The 15,202-nt window shown below is 46.7% G+C and overlaps 1 protein-coding gene across 1 annotated transcript; it reads left to right on the forward strand.

The window, feature by feature from the left end:
- The first annotated feature begins 1,654 nt into the window (after positions 1-1,654).
- LOC119808747 (serine protease 46) lies at positions 1,655-15,017 on the forward strand. Its single transcript, XM_038321161.1, has 5 exons — positions 1,655-1,739; positions 6,582-6,759; positions 6,875-7,134; positions 8,279-8,442; positions 14,763-15,017. Exons 1-5 carry the CDS (start codon positions 1,655-1,657, stop codon positions 15,015-15,017), a joined length of 942 nt encoding a protein of 313 aa, XP_038177089.1.
- Positions 15,018-15,202: the final 185 nt, after the last annotated feature.

The following is a 15,202-nucleotide window of genomic DNA, read 5'->3' on the forward strand; positions in this document are numbered from 1 at the left end:
TGAGGCTTCCAAGTAGGAGAACAAATAGCAACAGATAGAGACATCATTATCAAACCTGGTACTCACGTGGCAGCTAACAACCATCTGTAACTCCTGTTCCAGGGCCTCTGATGCCCTCTCTGGCCTCCTGGCATGATCACTGCCTCCATTAGTGCAGGCAAAACTACCCATACACACCTAATCATTTTTCATAAAATAGATTCATTAATTGATTACAAATGTACCTGGTTTTTGTCTTGCTATCTTTGTTTTATTGATCAAATGCCCTCTTGCTTCTCAGAAGAAAGTGTTTTAAAAGATGGGGCTGAAAAGATGGCTCAGCAGTTAAGAGCACTGGCTGATGCTACAGAGGACCCAGGCTCAGTCCCCGGCACCCACATGGTGACTCATAACAGTCTGTAACTTAGGCAACATATATGTGTGTGTGTGTGTACAGTGTATATATGTATGTGTGTTTATGTGTATGTATATATAATTTACATATATATATATATATATATATATATACATACACACACATTCAGGCAAACATGCTAAAATAAAATAAATCTCTTTAAAAATTTTTCATAGAGGCAAAGAGTTTCTCTGTTTTGGAGTTCTCTCTTCACTTTCTCTCCACTTTAAATATTTTTCTGCTATGTTGAGGGCATCCGACTGTAGGAATCACCATTTTCTGCATTTTCTACCACAAGAAAAAGGTTTGATTTGCTTGTTTCTGACATCACACAGCAGGTGCGCTTCATTTCTGAGCCCTTTCTGTCAGCGTGAAGCTGTAGACTGCTCAGTGCTGGAGCCGCTGGGTTTCCATTCTCCGAGGCAGCAGGTGGACAGTGGCCGTGAAGACTTCCCGAAGCCACCTGTGAAGCCTCGTCTTCCTGGCACCTCTAGACTGTTTCCAGGGGCGAAGGTTCAGTTGTGGCTTCCATACGTCTGCTTCACTAAATAGTTCTCTACAGCGATGATGCCAGTTCATCTCCCACAGCAGCGCGTGAAAACGTGCCACTCTGTGCCTACAGCAACACTGGTGGCGGGGGGCAGCAGAAGGAGGTGCGACACTGGGTACCTCGGGGTGGAGAGGTGAGGAGGAGTCCCTGGACACCATGTATTCTGGAAGTCTGCCAATTGCTGCTCCTCCAGAAGCCTCAGGCCAGGCCCCCACCCTACACACTCCCCAGGACCTGCTCTGTTTTGAAAATACCTGAGAGCAAAAACAGCTCTCACAGCAGCCATATGCTATGGGAAGAAGTCTTGGTTCCCACACCTCTCGGGGCTCCTCAGAGGCGGCTGAGATGAACACTAAGGGAGCATCAAAGGCTAACTACAAGGTGCTGTCAGGAGCCAGCCAAGGGACAAGATCACAGGCTCAGAGCTAGGTGTGAGGGCACCATCAAGGCCACTGCTGAGAGCTGGGCTCTGCAGACGTTGTAACGGGGCAGGCATGATTGCAGGCTCAGCTCAGAGCCCCAGAATCACTGTTCCAGGGAGGTTTCTGATTGCCTCCGTTCATAGCTGTGGCAAGCTCCTGAGGCTGCTTCAGCAGGGTGAGCCCCAAACCCGAGGCAGAGACCTGAATAAACAACTGGATTCTAGAATCCTTGCACCATGGAGACACTCTGTCTCGTTCTAAGGAACGGTAAGAACTGGGCTTCTTGCCATGGCATGTGGATCAGTGGATCCTCAGGGTCTTCTCCCGCATCCTCTTTCTTCTGTCAGATTTGAGAATCTGCCCTATGTGGAAGGTAAGGCCTGGATGGAGGGACGGAGGGACGGAGGGACGGAGGGACGGAGGGATGGAGGGACGGAGGGACGGAGGGACGGAGGGATCTGACAGCCTGGTGTCTACATCGGCTATCCTCACGACTGCAGGGCCTTCACCTGTCAGAACTGGGAAGGGTACATGCTCAGTCGACTGTTGGGATGGCCATGGGCTGTGACCTTTAGGGACCCATATAACCCGTTCAGTATGGAGCCAGCTTGTTTGCTGGATGACCACAACAGATGAAGGAACAAAAAATGAGGAACAAACTGACATCCGTGGAGGGACGAGTTTGCCTGGGAGTCTCAGGACTTGTGACAATGACTGCTGTCTTAGTGTCCCCTGGTGAGACAGTCTACACCTCAACACTGTACACTGGCGTCTCTGTTTCACACAGGAAGCCTGGGTCCAGCTTTAACAATTTGTGAGCATTAGAACCGGGACTCAAAAACAGTTCGCAATAGATGCTTTGAGACTGAGAATATTCGGGTGGCAGAGGATGTCCAGGCTTTTCCTGAGAAACGTGGTTTCTGTGATGGGAGCCCTACCCCAAGTCACCTGCTGGCTGTACGTTGATAACTGGAAACGGGGACTGAATCCCCCAAGTTGGGTCCTGCCTTGTTCCATCACTGTGGGACACCCTTTTTCCTGGACTAGTGCATTGTTGAATAAGTGACTGAATGAGGAAGTGGGCAGTCTTCTGGCCTGAACTTCACTGTACTTCTGTCAAGTATTAGTGATGTTTTGGGGGTGGTTATGGGGGTGGTTAGGGTATGTGCAGCCTTAGACAAAGCATGGGTGCTAACTTCTGTGCCTCTGGTGAGGAGGTGGGAGTCAGCTATGACCTTACAGGAATGGAGTCCTCAAAGTCAATATAACTGGTGGCCAGCTATGAGCATGGAAAAGAGTAGCAGGATCCTGTTTGTAAGTGATGGTGACTAGCTTCTAGAACTTCAGAGAGGGTACCAAGGTCTGCAGTGGACGCTATCTGAATCCATGAGTGTCTGCTACATATGGATGGGCATCATTGTGCCTGGGGCAAGGCTGATCTGCAGCACACTGCACCTATTAATAACCCGTCATAGCTGGAGAGGTGACTCAGTGGTTAAGAGAGTGTACTGTTCTTCCAGAGGACTCAAGTTTGATTCCCAGTGCCCCCATCTGAGGCAGCTCACGACTGCCTGCAACTCTAGCTCCGAGGATTCATATACACATATCCATACACAGACATGCACACAGAAATAAAAATAATGATGAAAATGTGAAAACAACCCCTCAGGCTCCCTCCTTGGTGCTGGGACCTGGTGTTGGCATCTTCAGGCTGAATCACATGAGTCCTGTACAAGGTTAAGAGGAAGTGTAGGGATCAGTGCTGTCCAGGGCACAAGATCTGGAAAGAGCTGTTCTTTGAGACCCAAGAATCTTAAAGAAGGCGGGGAACCCTGGAGAGAGGGCCAACCTTGCCCCCAGAGTTGTCACTGTGGGCATGATGGAGCTCTTTGGGGGAGTCTTGGCTCTTTCTGTGGTTTCTGTGCAGCTTTGTGGCAAATGAAAGGGTACACTTCTCAAGCCCTCTCCTGACTGCCAATGTTGAACAGTCTTGACTGGGACAGACAGGGAGAGAAGTAAAAAAGGTCTTAGTTGCTGTTCTGTTGCTGTGATGAAGCACCATGACCAAGGCAACTTACTAAAGGGAGCATGTAATTGGGGCCTTGCTTAGTTTCCGAGGGTTAGTCTGTTATCAACATGGTGGGAAGCATGGCCACAGGCAGGCATGGTGCTGGAGCAGTAGCCGAGACCTCACATCTGACCCTTGAGTTGCAGGCAGAGACTGGGCCTGGTGTGGGCTTTTGAAACCTCAAAGATCGCCCCTAGTGGCACACTTCCTTCAACAAGGCCACACCTCCTAATCCTTCTCAAACAGTTACCAACTTTAAAAAGCTTTTCAGTTTATGAGTCTATGGGGGACCATTCTCCTTAAAACCACCACAGTAGCTGTAAGGAAGAAAGAACAGCAGCAACAGATGATGGCTATGAACTCACCATGCTGTACGAGAAAGTCCAGAAATGTGACTCTCTGGGGTAGGGAGAGGGATAAGGGAAACAGGAGACAGGCATGGGGAAGGGATGTAGAGATAAGCTGAGCAAAGAGGAAGTAAGACTCTGGGGAGACTTGGGGGTAGTGCAGCGCTTGAGGATCCCTGCGGAGGGCGGGTGGCTGAGTGAGGGTCCTGCGGAGGGCGGATGGCTGAGAGGAAGACCATCCCACAAACGGGAATCTAAGCAAGGGGACAGGCCATCTGCACAGGACAGTAGCGGGAAGCAGGGACACATGGTGTGAATTAACTCAAACACCACACATGATCTGTGCATTAGCTTTGTGTTATAAGAAAATACCCAAGAGCTAGGTGTAGCGACGCACACCTTTAATCCCAGCACTGGGGAGGCAGAGACAGGCGGATCTGTGAGTTTGAGGCCAGCCTGGCCTACAGATTACATTCCAGGACAGCCAAGGCAACACAGTAAAAACCTGTTTTGAAAAACCAAGGCCCCTAGAACAAACAAACAAAAAAACCACACACACACACACACACACACACACACACACACACACACCAACAAGAAAATACCTGAGACAATCTTCAAATGAAGTAGAAAGGTATATTTAGTTGACAGTTTTCAAAATTCAAAATCTAAGGATTTGTCACATGGGGTAGAGGATGGGAGAGGTACTCTCTAATGAAGGTAGCAACTGTCCGTCCTGGGAACGAGTACTTGCGTAACGTCAGGAGGCAGAGAAAGGCTGGGTGGGTTTCTGCAGTCCTTTGAAGACATGACCTAAAGACCGCCACCAGACTCCACTTCTGTGTGGGCATGCTCACCTCTGCTAGCACATTTGTGGCCTGGAGGTTGACATCAGATGTCGTCTTAATCATTTCCTGACAAGGTCTCGGAACTTGGAACTCTGCCTCAGTCAGTCTGGCCACTAGGAGAGCTCCTAGGATCTTCCTGGCCCCGCCCTCCAGCTCTGGGGTTACAGGCATCCACTGCCACATCTGGCTGAGAATCCAAACTTTGGTCCTCACACTTGTCCAACGACTCCTTACCCATGGAGCCATCTCCCCACCCCTAAACCCCACCTCTTAAAGGTCTATGGAGCCTCCACATATCACTCCCAGAGGACCAACGCTTCACATGTGGAGGGGTACTCAGGTTACATCCACACCACAGTGATTTCAACCACGGAGGACCTACTCGATGTTTCTGCTAACACATGCAGCTCGTCATAGATATCACTGTTAGCTTTTGTCCCCAAACCACCCGCCCCGAGCTCCCCCAGACCTGTCTCGGCTGCAGCTATTGCAGACTGCGTGGTCTGCTGCCGAGGGAAACAAACCCGTGGCATGGCTTGTGCTGACAGGTCCAGTTCCACCCATTTGAGGAGCTCAGGGGCCGCATGTGATGCTTGTCCAACAACCCAGACTGGCAGAAGACTTTCACTAAGTAGCCCCAGCTGGCCTCGGACTCACAGAGACCCACCAGCCTTTGCCTCCCAAGTGCTGGGATTAAAGGCACACGTCACCATGCCCAGCTCATGTTTCTTTACTCTTGTTCCATAACCCTTTCTTATAGAGCAATTCTTCTCTTTCGTAGTACTCAGTTGTTAGTTTTGAGTCCCCATGAAGACTTATTTTTAAATACCAACCCAGATAATCCATTTGAAAACAACAACAAAAACCTCACTCTCACTGGGCATGATGACACACATCTGTAATTCTAGCATGCAGGAGGAAGGGAAAGGAAGATGAGGATTTTGGTCACTTTGGCTGGTGAGCCTCAGCTGCACAAGACCTTTCCTGTCTAAAAAAAAAAGGCAGGGACTGGAATGGTTTAGCGGTTCAAAGTGCTGACTATTCTTCCAGAGGACGCAGAGGAGCCAGGTTTGATTGGCAGCTCCCAGGCCAGGTGACTCACAACTATAACTCCAGTTCCAGGGGATCTGATGCCCTCTTATGACCTCTGTGGGTACTGCACACACATGATATGCAGACATAAATACACGCAAAACACCCACACACATACAAATAAAATAATAAAGAAGCAAAACAAAAACCTCAGTCTCAGCTCCAGTTCATGCACGCTCCCGTTCTCCTCTCCCTGTTCTTGAGGCCAGCAAGAGCCTCTCTGTTTCCAGGGTATGAGCCGTGGCTATAGTAGGACAATAAAACATAAAACTGTCAGCTGGGCGGTGGTGGCGCACGACTTTAATCCCAGCACTCGGGAGGCAGAGGCAGACGGATCTCTGTGAGTTCGAGGCCAGCCTGGTCTACAAGAGCTAGTTCCAGGACAGACTCCAAAGCCACAGAGAAACTCTGTTTCGAAAAACAAAACAAAACAAAACAAAACAAAAACCCGAAAAACAAAAACAAACAAACAAAAAAACAAAATATCACTGTCCATGTATTTTTAGAGACAAGCAACGGGAATCTTGAACACTAGGCCCCCTATCTCACCTCTCTAGGTTCTCTCTTCCTCCCCAAGCCATATGGGCAAACTATGGGCAGGGACGAGTCGTAGGGTGAGGGCTCACAGCATTGGTCAGACAAGTTGTCTGGTCTCCATTATTGGGGGCTTTCTCTATAATGGGGGCCACCTAGTGCCTCTGGGTTTGTGGTTGCCCGTTTTTGAGGTAGTAGCTGCAGGCCCTGACTTGTGCAGATGGCAGAGTCTGCTTGAGTCATGGCTGAGAAATGCTTTGACAGTCTGCCTTGGCCTGCTGGGCAAGGGCGACCCTTTGCATCCCTCTCTCCACCTCTTTCTTCAGGGCCCTGGTTCTGGTCCTGTGGTCAGACCAACGTATCCTGCAAGGTGGTAAACGGGAAGGTGGTGGAGGTGGGCAGGTGGCCATGGCAAGTAAGCATTCTGTTCCTGGGGCTGTACGTCTGCAGCGGCTCCCTCATCCACCACAACTGGATCCTCACAGCTGCACACTGCCTGCAAAGGTCAGCCTGTGGGGGCATCTTGGTCGGGAGCTCTGGGACTAGAGGACAGGAGCCTGGGTATCCTCGGACTCAGAACCCTTACTGCTGGTGAGCTGCTTCTTCTCTGGGCCTGCAGATCCAAGGACCCGGCTAACTACACCGTGAAAGTGGGCGTCCAGAACCTCCCAGACAACAGCTCGGAGCTCCTGCTCACGAACATTGTGATTCACGAGAAGTTCAACAATCACATGTCTTACGACATCGCCATCTTGAAGCTCAAGTACCCTGTCGCCTGGTCCCCCCTTGTCCAGCCAATCTGCCTCCCCACCATCAATTTCAGGCCAACCATAGGCACCATGTGTTGGGTCGTCGGGTGGGGAAAAGAGAAGACTAAAGGTGAGCGCAATAGAGCAGGGGTCTTGAGACACCTGACCCTGCAGGACACTGTCCTGGGGTCACCGACTCCCTTCTTCCTCCACTCTGTGCAGTCGTTTCCTGAGCACATTCATATGCCCAAAGAGATACACAGTGCTCGAGCAGAGAGACAAGAGGCCTGGGAGAACCTTGCTTTCCAAAGTTAAAATTATTTAATTTTTTGTTTGTTTACTTATTTATGTGTATGTGTGTGAGAGTCCATGTGCCACAGTGCATACCTGAAGGTCAGAGGTCAACCTTTATCTGTCCTGTGGGTCCTGGGGAATCAAGCCAAGGTCATCAGGCTTGATGTACTTGCTAAGCCGTCTCACCAACCCCCAAAGTGAAGTTAGGTCTTACACCAAGTCCTCAGCCTCCAGCATAGTAGGAAATTAAATCTTTGGCAATTCATGGGGATCTGTGTCTGCAGGTACGCTGAGGACTTTGACCGTGATATGTTCTGATACACTACACTGAGATGGCCTTTCTAGTCAATATGCACCCCTAATGCTCAGAGAGGCAGCCCTGTTGGTGCTGCCTGGAGTCTCGCCAACCTTTCGGAAGGCAGCAGCTGCTACATCTAGGCTCGAGGGTCTTGCCCCTTTCACAGAATAAGAAGGAACTTCTTCTTGAACTTGACTGGTTGGGACATATCTCCTTGTTCTCGCTCATACCTGACTTTCATTCCACACCTCTGGGAGATTTTCATTTAGTTTTTGTTTTGTTTTATGTTTTTGTTGTTGTTGTTTGGTTTTGTTTGTTTGTTTGAGGCAGGGTCTCTTTACATAGCCCTGGCTGTCCTGGAACTCACTCTATGGACCAGGCTGGCCTCAGACTCAGAGATCCACCTGCCTCTGCCTTCCAAGTGCTGGGATTAAAGATGTGTGCCACCCCCAGTTCTTAGCTTAATCTTCTTCAATGCTCTTAACCGCTGAGCCATCTCTCCAGCCCTAGCTTAATCTTCTTAATGAGTGGGGACATTTTTGAAAGCCAGGCAACGAACTGTAGCGTTTATGAACAAACACCTCTGGACACGACCCTGCCTCTCACATACACAAATGTGAATGACCCTGAGTTGGAAATAGGCTTCGAAGTTGAGGTCATGCCCAGATCTTTCTCTCTGCAGGGGCTCCGAACACCCCCTACAATGTCCAGGGTTTGGCTGTCAGGATCGTGAACAATGAAATCTGCAATCACCGGTACCAGTTTCTCCTGCAGAAGAACCAGAAGAAGTTCATTGACAACGACATGCTGTGTACAAGTTCGGAATGGGGCCTGGACACTTGTCAGGTGTGGAATAATGTGCAGATGGAAGGGGGGCAGGCAGTATGGGGTCATGCTTGCCTTCACATGTGACCATCAGAGGCCCAGTACAAAAGTCCGAGTTTCCATTTTCCGGTACGGAAAAAAAAAGATGTATTAGTTAGTTAGCTATGACTGTGATACAGCACTATGATGGGGCAACTTACAGAAAAAGGAGTTTATTTGGGGTTTATGGTTCTGGGGGAATTGTAGTCCATCACTATCCCTGCAGGGAGTGTGGCAGTAGGCGGGCAGGCTGGTCTCTGAAGCTGCAGTTGAGAGTTCCCATCCGGAATCACCAAGAGGAAACAGCACACACTAAGGATGGTGGGAAGCTTTTGAAGCCTCAGTGCCCACCCCTGTAACACACTTCCTCCAAGGCCACACCTCCTAATCCTTCCGAAGGAAGTATTCAAACGTAAGCCTTTGGGGGCCATTCTCATTGAAGACAGCGCATTGGTGAGATGGCTTTTGTCCCTGCTATAGACAGTTCTTTTTGTTTATTTTTTATTTTTATTCCTTAGAGAGGATCTCACTAAGTGGCCCTAGCTGGCGTGGAGCTCACCATTTAGAGCAGACTTGCTTTAAGCTCACAGACATCTACCCGCCTCTGCATGTTGGAGTGGGGATTAAAGCTACCACGCCCAATTCTATAAGCCATTTTAATGCTCCTGAATATCAGCCACATGCCTGCAGATCTGGGTCAGGCACTGGCAGACAGTTTTGCAGAAATGATAGCATTCTGTAAGCTTCAGCCAGTTGTTTCTTCTAGTCAATATTGTTTATGAAATGCATACTTTATTTTTTATTTAAAATATTTCATTTGTATTATGTATATAGGTGTTTCACCCGCATATATGTCTGTGTACTGTATGCACGCCCGGTGTTTGTAAAGGCTAGAAAAGGCATTGGATCCCCTGGAAGTGGTGTTGTAGATGACTGTGGGCCTCTAGATGGGAACTGGGAACTGAACCTGGGTCCTCTGAAATAGACAAATGCTCTTAACTGCTGAGCCATCTCCCCAGCCCCCAGATTCTTATCTTCTTGAGAACATGTTTTATTTTCCTCTTGAAGTCCCGATTCTGCTGAATTTAAAAGACAGAACTACTCTGAGAGACAACAGGGTTCTTTATGTGAAAACATATTTGTTTACAAGAAAAGTTGTATCTCTTGACTCAAAGGTTTATAAGCCAAACATTATGTAAGTTAATGAGTAGTTGTAAGGCTTGCCCGGACACCTGTGAAAAGAAATGAATGCATCACGGCTGCATCAAAGGACACGGGGAGGTTTACCCACAAGTCTAAGCCAAGTGACCATGGAGGCTCTGCCAAAACGTTCTCTAGATTTCCCGACATTCTAGAAAAACAGCTAGTTGGGTTTAATTTACTTACATCCAACAAACATTGCTGGGTTCTAGGTTGCAGTCCGGTCCAGGAAAGGTTCTGGCCTCAGGGAACAAGCAGCTGTCACATAGAATGAACCATGAACCCGTTTAACCCCAGTGAGGCCAGGCTTCAGTTTAAGAAGTTTCAAGAATGGCTCAATGGGTAAGAACACTGGTGCTAACAGAGAACTCTGGTTCGTTACCAGCACCAACATGGTGGCCGACAACCGTCCATAACTCCAGTTCTAGGGTGTCTAGCACCCACTTCTGATCTCTGAGGACACCAGGCACACATACAGTGCACAGACAAACATGCAAGAAAAATACACATATACATAAAATAAATCTCTTCTTTGGTGGGGAGGGGTTTGAGACAATCCTAGCTGTCCTGGAACTAGCTCTTGTAGACCAGGCTGGCCTCAAACTCACGGAGATCCAACTGCCTCTGTCTCCAAGTGCTGGGATTTAAGGTGTGTGCTACCACCGTCTAGCAAGCAAATCCCACCGTCTAGCAAGCAAATCTCTCCTTTTTTTTTTTTTTTTTTTTTAAAAAAAAAAGGTGTTTAGAATAAGTCACTCCCTTTGTTAAGTTCTAGCATGAGAACTACATATACTTCACTGGGAAATAATGTGTTCCTGTTTGGAACATTTGAAGTATCTGAAATTACCTCCTCCTTGAAGGTTGGGTTGGTGTTTTCAGGAGGACAGACAGACAATGCTTTCTGTTGAGTGATTGTCCTTAGACACTGTTTTACGTTGTTTCACACATAGTTGTTGGGTTAGCCAATTTCCTATCACTCTGCAATCTTAACATTTTAATTACATTTATTTATTTGTTTATTTATTTGTTTGTTTGTTTGTTTATTTATTTATTTGTGTGTGGTGGGGCGCGCGGATGCTATGGTGCACAGAGAGCAACTGTGGGAGTTGGTTTCCTCCCCAGGGATTGAACTCAGGTCCTCAGGGTTGGCTGTGAGTGCTTTCACCTCCCTGACTCTCTGTCCCTTTTTAAATTAATCTAAATCATTTGCATTTTCTTAGAAGTCTTTCACCTCAACCAGATTTAAATCCACAAAATAGAAATGTAAAGAGTCTTAAGGTTCTGGGAGAAAACATTTTCTAGGAATAGATTCTCTTCTCTATTCTTACTCAAACCTCAGGGCAATTGTGTGTGTCATCCCGCCACCAGGTTGATTGTCCAATTTAATGAACTCTTTGCTTTCTAATACATCAGTTATCCTTACTATCCTTTTCAAGTGTTTTGAGCCTAACATTCATGGACAAATAATTGTCGATGTTAATGAATAATTTATTTTCCTTCTTCTATTTGATGCTAAAACTTCTTGCAGTCCCTAAGTAAAATTTGCAACATTTAGGCCACATCTTATGTGTTTTGCAATATGTGGCATTCTGTGCTTCTGTGTCTTATTATAGATTTAAATTTTGTTTCCATTATAACATATTTTAAGGTTAACTTCTGTTTTTCCATTGAAATAAATATATTTAAATCATGCGTATTATATAAGTATATACACTAATTTAAATATATATCAAAATATTTTGATATGAAAAGGAAGTATCCACATCCGATAGATGTTGTCTGCCTGTCTTCTAGTGTCTCTCTCCACATACTCTTTTTTCCTCTAGACCTCTAGCAAGGACTCCTGTACTATAATTGCTGGCCGGCCTCACTAAGGCTTGATTTTCCTCCTTGTTTTCCTGTTATAGGCATCTGTCTGCTCCCTTCTGTTTAATGCATGTCCTTAAAGATGTTTGTGTCGTTGGAGAATATTTAGTGCTCATATACAGTTTAGTTTATAGAAACAATATTGTCTTACATAACCAGAGCATCCTATATTCTTCTCGGGATGTGGTGGTTTATGTCTGTTGGAGAAGGGATCCATGTGGCCCAGACCAACCTTGAACTCTATGTGTCTGAGGGATGACCTTGAACTTCTACTCTTTTTTTTTTTTTTTTTTTTTTTTTTTTTTTTTTTTTTTTTTTTTTTTTTTTTTTGGTTTTTCGAGACAGGGTTTCTCTGTAGCTTTGGAGCCTGTCCTGGAACTAGCTCTTGTAGACCAGGCTGGTCTCGAACTCACAGAGATCCGCCTGCCTCTGCCTCCCGAGTGCTGGGATTAAAGGCGTGCGCCACCACCGCCCGGCGAACTTCTACTCTTCACGATTCTGAGGGCTGGGATTATAAGAACGCTACCATGTTCATGTGATAATGGAGATCAGACCCGGGTCTTTGTGCATTCTCCCAAGTGAGCTACGTTCCTATCCCCAAACCTATTTTCAACAATATTTGGTGTCCTTTACTTCCCAAATAGTCTCTATTTAGATGTCATTATTGTGAACATATTCCTCTTCAGGATTGCGGGATTTGAAGATTCTTTTTGAAAAAGATTTCATTTTTATTTTCAATTATGTGTGTGTGTTGTCTCTGTCATTGGATTTGTCCAAATGACTGTAGTTTCACTATAACTAGAGTTATAGGTAGTTGCGAGCCCCCAGTATGGGTTCTGGGAAAACTTGGATTCTCTGGAAGAGCAGTACATGCTTATAACCTAGGAGTCATCTGTCCAGCCTTTTAAAACCTCTTTTAAAAATGTGTTTCATCTCATGACTTAAATATATGGCTCTGAATGTCTTTACTTAGCTTTATCTTTTTCGCTTTTCATGTTTTGAGTTTTGCTCTGGAGTTTGTGCTGGGATCCAGTTTAATTCTCCTCTGTCCCCAGAGCCAGTTTCTTTACCCGCAGTAGCATGTACCAAGTCCCCTCACATGCATTCATCAGGCTACGGGCTCCACTGTCCCCTTGGCTGCCTTTTCTATACAGCAGTGCGTATCCTGTTTCTACCATGGTAAGCTTTGGAATCTGTCTTCTTGGTCAAATCTGCCCCCAACTTGATACTTTCAATTTTCTCTTCTTTCTCCAAAAAGTCCATGTAGCTCCTCTGGATGATAAAAGGAAGACTCTAAGTTGTACTTGGTCTCCTGAATCTGTGAACAAGGCTGTGAATTTGAAGCTTTCCTTTACGGGACTTGATACAGGCTTTGAACCAAAAGCTAGCCCCTGGGCTCTCCTGACTTTCTAGAGTCCCACTCCCCATTCAAGTTTGGGGCTTCAAGGAGTCTTTATTTCCTGTACTCTTATATATGCAATTACAATGCTGTGTTTTTTTTTTAAATAGGGCAATGGCTCAGAGGTTAAAGTACTTGCTGCATAACTGTGAGGACGAGGGTTCAAATCCTGGAACCTGTAAATGCTGAGTTGGTGTGGCAGCCTGCGTATAATTCCAGCCTCAGATAGTGTGGGCATGGAATCTCTAGAGCAAGCTGACTCATAAGTCTGGCAATATGGGGTGGGAGGAGCACTGGACTTGACTGAGAGACTGCTTAAATGAATAATGGGGAAGTGATGGCAGATGCTTCCAGGCTCACGCCTTGGGCTTCTACATGAAAACTTGTACCCATGTGTATAGTGTGGAGCTGCGGGCCGGCTTCCAGCCACCCAGCTCCCAGCCACCGGCTAGCTTTACCCCGAAATAACAACACACAAACTGTATTCATTTAAATACTGCCTAGCCCATTAGTTCCAGCCTCTTACTCACATCTTGATTAACCCATATCTAATAATCTGTGTAGCACCACGAAGTGGTGCCTTACCGGGAAGTTTCTAGCTTACATCCATCTTGTGCTGGAGCTTCATCGCGTCTGTCTCCCTGAGGAGAGGCACGGCGGTCTGGCTCAGAGAGCAGAGGCATGGTGATTTATTAACTTCCCTTCCCAGCATTCTGTTCTGTCTACTCCGCCCACCTAAGGGCTGGCCAACCAAATGGGCCAGGCAGTCTCTGTATTAACCAATGAAATCAACTCAAACAGAAGACCCTCCCACATCACATGTGCATGTGCACATTTCACACATGCAAACATGTACAGCATACATACACACATGCATGAAAATGAAAAAGAAAGTTTGAAAATGCTTTTTTAAAAAAAATTCAAAACCACATTCCTAATTTTTTCCAGCAAGAAGGTCCGGTTAGGTATCTTGTTTTTCATATGTGAACTGACTTTGTATATTGTTTAAGGTCGTTCCTCTGTGAGCAACAGAATTTTTAAATGGTTTTTTGAGACAGGGTTTCTCTGTGTACCCCTGGCTGTCCTGGAACTCACTCTGTAGACCAGGCTGGCCTTGAACTCACAGAAATCCATCTGCCTCTGCCTGGGATTAAAGGTGTGTGTCGCCACACCTGGTCAGCAACAGCACATCTGTGCACTAGTGGAGGTCTCTGCTCTTGTCCTTAGGCAGAACTTTATTGTTACTTTCCTTAATATGTGTGCTTCAGAACATCACGTCCTGGGAATCTTTTGCATTATGTTAAAAAATAAATATACTGAACCTTTCTCTTCCTGGTTTATAAAGTTTCAAATGTTACTGAGGAATATAGATAGGCCTTTTTTTTCTTATGCTGGAGATAGAGTCCAAGGTCCCATGCATCCTAAGTGAATGGTCTATCACTGGGCGGCAATGTAATTCCATAAAAAGATTTTTTTTAAATCGTAAGAAACCTGATGTCACCTTTTGATGTATGACACTATAAATGTTCTTTTTCTGCATTCACCTGTCTTTGCACACAAGCAGGGGAACTGGTTAGTGCTTTTAAGATTGCCACCTGTAAGCAAGACTATAGGAAAGATCAACAATTGTACCTTGGAGGCCCAGTGGTCTTCAGGGGGGCTTAACAGTCAGAGAGCGAGTAGATCAGTGAAGCAGCCGCTGTGGTCGCAAGCTTGGGCCTTAGCTCAAAATTTATATGTTACAGAACAGGTTCATAGGCAGGTCTCATTCTTGGGGACAACAAAGGCCTAAGTTGGCAAATATTGCTGCTACTTCAAGCCTCCTCTCCCCCTGCAGGATACATCTGGCAGCTCCCTGGTTTGCCAGATGAACAAGACCTGGATCCAGATGGGGGTGGTGAGCTGGAGCTTTGGCTGTGGTCGTCGCCAATTCCCGAGCATCTACACCAGCACTTCCCACTTCACCCAATGGGTCAAGAGACAGATCGGAGACATGAGGTTTGCCAGTATGGCTGTCCCTTCCTTCCTGAGCCCAATCATCCTCACTGGCTACATTCTGCTGGTTTCCTTGGGCTCCCTGTGGCTCTTGTGAGCCGTGCTTCTGCAACAGTCATTCCCAGAGGGTACCTTTCCCTCTTCTCTACTCGGCCTTCAGAAGTGGACACCAGAGGCTGAACAGGACTTCGGGACAGAGGGACTTTGGGGAAGGGCTCTAGACCCACTGTGGGTTTGTTCCCCAGTTGTTCAATGAAGATGCACTTGAACCTTTTGAGCCAT

Source organism: Arvicola amphibius, chromosome 3 (assembly GCF_903992535.2).
Source record: "Arvicola amphibius chromosome 3, mArvAmp1.2, whole genome shotgun sequence".
NCBI lineage: Eukaryota > Metazoa > Chordata > Mammalia > Rodentia > Cricetidae > Arvicola > Arvicola amphibius.